The sequence below is a fragment of the Cynoglossus semilaevis genome, chromosome 7, assembly GCF_000523025.1.
Source record: "Cynoglossus semilaevis isolate Cse_v1.0 chromosome 7, Cse_v1.0, whole genome shotgun sequence".
In the NCBI taxonomy this organism is placed as follows: domain Eukaryota; kingdom Metazoa; phylum Chordata; class Actinopteri; order Pleuronectiformes; family Cynoglossidae; genus Cynoglossus; species Cynoglossus semilaevis.
This window is the reverse complement of record NC_024313.1, coordinates 6,962,941-6,968,615: the sequence shown is the minus strand read 5'-3', so window position 1 is coordinate 6,968,615 and position 5,675 is coordinate 6,962,941. Positions and strand designations below refer to the sequence as shown.

The following is a 5,675-nucleotide window of genomic DNA, read 5'->3' as shown; positions in this document are numbered from 1 at the left end:
GATCACATGTCTCTTGTATTTCTTTGATTCTTCTTTTTCATTTATGATAAACAACAACCTAAAAGCCACTAGCTTTTTAGACAGATTCAATGCTTTCATGTTTTAGTGGTAGACCAGAGACACAAAGCTCCCCGATTCTGGCATCACTACCTCAAGTAATTCCTGGAAAACGCCTTTGGCTCCTGCTCCACTTGCCCAGCCCTCGCCTTCTCTTTGGCCCTAAATTGGCTTGAAATTCAAATCCGTTTCCACGGATACCACCCCCACATGCTGGAAATGGCGAAACAAAGCCGGGCGCAGGGCAAAGGGGAAACATGCTCACCTCCTCCCTCCCCAATTCTTTTAATGCCTGCACGCGTCTGCGCAGAAACACGCATACACACACGCATGCACACAGCAAATCAAACAGATGCCGTGGGGGAGCACGAAGTGAATCAGTAGTGCCATAAAAACAGCAGCATATGCCAGGCCTCTCTGCCCGTGTGCGTGACACACAGCCCCTCCCGCTAAAAAAAAAACACTCAAGCACTTACAGGCTCCCCAACTGCCGGCTTGCATCCCCCTTCAGGGTTTAGAGCAATATTTCAATGCCCGGTCCTGTACCACCCACTCCTGCATACAAAGCTGGGGAAAAGGGAAGACCTGGCATTGAGGCCATCGGCAGTGGGGAGGGGAAACCAGATGGGAGCCAGTGGCTCTGCTATGAATCCACATAAATAAATACATCTGTGTTTTGGAGAAGTTAAAGTGTCAGCGCAATCTGGTTGGTCTCACTGCCCTTTGCCCTTCACGTTGTCTTGGAAAACACTGCTGTCTCATAAAATTGATATAAACACACTTGAGATGTCACTCCCTGGAATAAATCGCTTCTAACGGTCATGAAATCTACTTTTGTGTCCAGGCAACATCTCATTATCAAAACTTCTCCTGCCTCCAATTATCAGGACTCTTACTGTGGTCAACACCCCCTAATCAGGAGCACTCAACACTCACCCAAGAATCTGAATGGATTTCCCCCCACACACATCCTGTTAGTTTGACCAAGGCATCCTCATTTGTCTCCTGTAGCGCAAGGAAAACATAAACACTATCACAATTATTAATGATAAGTAACCTGACAGTCTGACAGTATTAAAATGTTTCCCACCACCATACTCACACCGGCCTGCACACGCCCTCAGTCTCACTTCATCTCTTCGGCAGACACATGCTGCATCTCTGCTCTTTGGCCTCTGGTTCCTCGTAGCATGGCCAAGCATTTTCATTGTGTTATAATCACAGCATCCTGTTTGTGACCCAGTGACATCAGGTCCTGTTTCCTGTGTGATTAAAAAAAGGAGGCAAAACATGCGAGTGCAAACCAGCTGTTTTTCTCACGCAGTTTACACTTGCCTGTGCAGATGAATCGGGTTTGGAGGAAATAACCTCCAAACAACAGAGGTAGCAGGGACTCAAACAAAGGGGAATGTGAAAAATGAAAAGCAATGTCACAAGAACAAAAATATGGAGGATTTTTTTTTTTGAAAATCAAATGTGTTTAAAGAGAGCACATTAGTGTGAAAAAATCTGCCCAAAGCTGTCATCACAGCAGACAGTCAGTGAATCAAAGGTATGTGATGCCTTTAATGCATTCGGTGTTATCTCATTAATTAACAGGTGTCACTAAAAGAAACCATACAAGAAGTCCATTGTATGTGCATACCAAAAATGTTTATTTTCTTAAAAAATAGTATATTATGTCTTTTTTGTCAGTAGGACTTTTTTGACAATCCCTAAAATAATATTTTCGACATTTATAGAACAAATTATTCACTAAGCTACATATTTACAGACATAAACTTACATTTTTGCTGAATTTGCAGATTCTTTCACATTTTTAGAACAATGTGTGTCATCATTGTACAGTTTGTTGAGAGTTATGTTTATTATTATATCTGCAATGTAGTTTCTTCAGTATTCTTCAGGTTTTTCAGGGTTTTTTGTGCATTATTATCTTAAACATGCTAATAGAACTTAGGGAATCCAATACCTTGGAATACATGAAACTCTTTAGACAATACCATGACTCTAACAAAATATCTTTATATCTCTTTAGTCCTTCGGTAAAGTAAGCAACTCTTCATTCTTTCATGTCTAAAAAAATCACTTCCTGTACTTTATGGTCCAGGTTTCTAGTTGCAGGTCACCCAGTGTGAATGACAGCTAATCCATCCAATAAAGGCTCACTCTGTTTTAGTGTCAGATCCTATGAATTTCAAAGAAAATCACTTAAGCATGTTGTCCTCGAAGAAGACAAAGAAGAAGAATAACTTCTGACAGCACCTAACACTCTGTTACATAAATACCACAAGAATTTAAAGCAGCCCCCACGACTATTTTTGAGCTGTATACACGCTGTATACAGTGTGTATATGTTGACACGCATGTCAAATGTAATTTTGCTAATGTGGTAGTAAAAGATGCACCCTTTCCTACAGGATATACTTTTCGATATCTCTGCCCTGTCCCACTGCCCTAACCTCAAACCACTGACCTACAGAGGAATGCTTGCATAACGTTTATCCAAGAATAAACAACAACCTCAAACCACACTGCATAGAGGTTATTGTAAATTAAATATATATTATTTTAAGTTATACTTTAGAACAGCAGGCATGAGTAGTAGACAGTATTAAAAGACCATAGTACAATTGTTACTACGGTAATGAACTAGTCCAACATAACAATATTGTTTTGGATTTATATTTACTGGAAATATCCTAAAAACTGAGCAATCTAGCTAGAAGATGCAAGTATGTTTTGTCTTTTAACTAAAATTTAAAATTCACTGGTTGTTTGTTTTTGTTTTAATCTTAGTACATTCAGTGTTTTTTAAATGTGTTTCTGAATGGGTGATTCAGAAACACATCAAATGTATTTTTTAAAAAGACTGTGTGCCTTCTCTTATCACGTGTACATTTATGTTGTTCTGGGGAGTCTGGTGTGTACTTGTAAAGGGGCCTGACAAATCTGGTCTTGCAATTGGTTCTTGGACTGTACAGTCTTCACGTGTTTTAATTATGTAAAACGTGCATGTGGACTGCAGTCTCCCTACACTAACCAAGGTTGTTTCCCATCATCATGTGCCAGGACAAATGAGATTACATTACAAAAAAACGTTTATTACTTTTTATAAACATGTATGTAAACATGCTCACACCGTGTGTGTGAATATACGTTAATGCGTTTCTTAGGAAGGATAAAACGAAGTTCGGTTCTTAGTCTCTCTTCCGGAAATTATCTGATGTAATGTCTTAGTGGGTTGCTGCTGCTGCTGAGGCCCTGAAATGCCTTGGCAAGTTGCATCAGCCGAGTCGAGTCGTTATTGTGAATGACAACCCAGTTCACCAATTATGAAAAGATGTTTTTTGAGTGGCCAATCATTTTGAACAAAAGTGGACAAATAGTATAGTTGGTTTCACCTTAAATCCCGCCTTTGTCAAAAAAGGAACTTTTGATTGGATTAAAGAAGAGCTGATGCACGTTCATAAAATATTATTGGCTGAAAGGACGAACGTAGGCGGGCCTATTGCCTGAGCGCTGTATATATAAGCTAACGATTCTGCGCCATGTTATCGAGAACGGAGAGACAGGGTGTAGTGTTTTTACAGTTGTACGAGGCTACAAAGTAGGTATTATATCCGTTCTGTAGTTAGTTTTTGTCTTTATTATCGTTGAATTACCTTGTCAACGGCCAGCGATAGCAGCTGGCTGTAACGGTTTTTGTATCATTCCTTTCTGCGATCTGAAAGCCAAAGCGGCTGCCATGGCTTTTTAAGGCATAATGCGGGGCATCTAAAACAATGGCAATGCATCAGGCAAGAAAAAATCAACAGCGAAACTCCATCTTCGCAACTGCTAAGCAGTTGGGCTCCAGTACCGCCCGCGGTATCCCTGTGAGCCAACCGGTACCACTGCTCCTGGACCGGAGGAAGATAACGCTGCTAGTCAGTTAGTTGGCGTAAGCTCGTGAAATCGTATTGATTTCATCGATTCATTTAAAAGTCATCGAAAACTATGAAGCCGCAAGACATCATCAGCGCTAAAGCCAGCCTGTGGATCTTCGGGTATGGCTCACTGGTGTGGAAGCCTGACTTCAAATACAAAAGGAGCCGGGTCGGTTTCGTCAATGGTTACAAGAGACGTTTCTGGCACGGAGACAACTTTCATCGTGGAAACGATGAGTTGGTGAGTTACTTAACAACTTGTGTGTTTTTCATGTGTCGTTATGGCATTACCATTCTTATTTCAACTAGGGCGTTGGCCATGACTTTTTTTTTCTTCCCTTTTCCTTGACAGCCCGGAAGAGTGGTGACGCTGATCGAAGATGATGACGTAAGTGGAAATTTTAGTTTCCGTTTGATTAACTGTGTGGAGACTGGGGAACAGAAGACATTCTCCTCATTATGTCATCTGACACGTCTTTCTTTATTGAACAGGAGTGCACATGGGGTGTGGCATTTGAAGTGGTAGGCTCTCAAGTTGAAGAGGCCCTGAAATACCTCAATGTGCGGGAGGCGGTCTGTGGTGGCTACATCACTAGGATGGTTGACTTCTTTCCTGAGGGTGAGAGTGGATCACCAGTGAAGGCCCTTCTTTACGTCGCTACATCTGATAATCCCCTGTATCTTGGGCCGGCGAGCCCAGAGGAGATTGGTGCCCAGATTGCAGTCTGCAAAGGAAAGACGGGCCACAACCTTGAATACCTGGTCCGACTGGCTGAGTTCATGAGGAGCAGCTGCCCAGCTGTGGAAGACCATCACCTGTACTCGGTGGAGGCAGCTGCTCTCAGAGTGGTGGCCTGTCTGTTAGTAGTCCAGTAGATCTACACAACACTAAAGGCTTTCCATCTGGCCCACAAGTTCATCAAATCAGTTATGTTGAAGCTATTAAAAATTACTGACATTAAATGATCATTATATCAATGTTTGTTTTGTTTTTGTTTTCTGAAGCTTTAGGTTAATCTACAATTGGAACCACAGTGACTTGTGTTTTGTCTGTAAAATGGTTGCATTTAGTTAATGTGGTTCTGACTCTGTCCATACACAAACTGCAGTCTTCATTTGAATGCTGTTATGTACCCCTGAAGTTAACTGTTTTTATACATGTGGTAATGTTTCCATTCAATGCAACTGTGAATAAAAGGTTAAAAGAACGTTTTGGTTTTTTTTTTTGTTTCAGTTCTTGCTGTCTTAAAAGGAATAAAACAAGGATTTTAGGTGAAATGTAAATTGCATTTTGCAAGTAGCTACTTCCGGTTGTGATGGTGAGTTTTTTTTTTTTGTTTTTTTTTTTAGGTAAAGTGTAATTACCTGGTATGTTAGATCTGGGCTCATTATTTCTTTTTTAAACTAGTTCTTCATTGTTCTATGTCAGCTAAAGAAAAACCTGACAACAGGAAATTAACTGTATATTAGAATTTAAGATGTCCAGAAGATAGTTTAGTAATTAAAAATTATATATTTTAGAAGAAAACATTAAGTGAACAATGTTAAATTTGTTAAAGAAGATAATGATGACAAATCTTAGTCAACAAACCTTTTTCACGGATAGAAATTAAATAAAAATAAATAAAAAGTCCGTTACGATGATGAAGACTATGAAAGATAACGAATACTGATAAATAAAAAAAGAGA

The 5,675-nt window shown here is 40.1% G+C and overlaps 1 protein-coding gene across 1 annotated transcript; it reads left to right on the top strand.

Annotated features, from left to right (window-relative positions):
• The first annotated feature begins 3,600 nt into the window (after positions 1–3,600).
• On the top strand, positions 3,601–5,194 carry chac1 (ChaC, cation transport regulator homolog 1 (E. coli)). Its single transcript, XM_008313127.3, has 3 exons — positions 3,601–4,227; positions 4,339–4,374; positions 4,479–5,194. The coding sequence occupies exons 1-3, from the start codon at positions 4,057–4,059 to the stop codon at positions 4,860–4,862; spliced, it is 591 nt and encodes a 196-aa protein (XP_008311349.1). The 5' UTR covers positions 3,601–4,056; the 3' UTR covers positions 4,863–5,194.
• Positions 5,195–5,675: the final 481 nt, after the last annotated feature.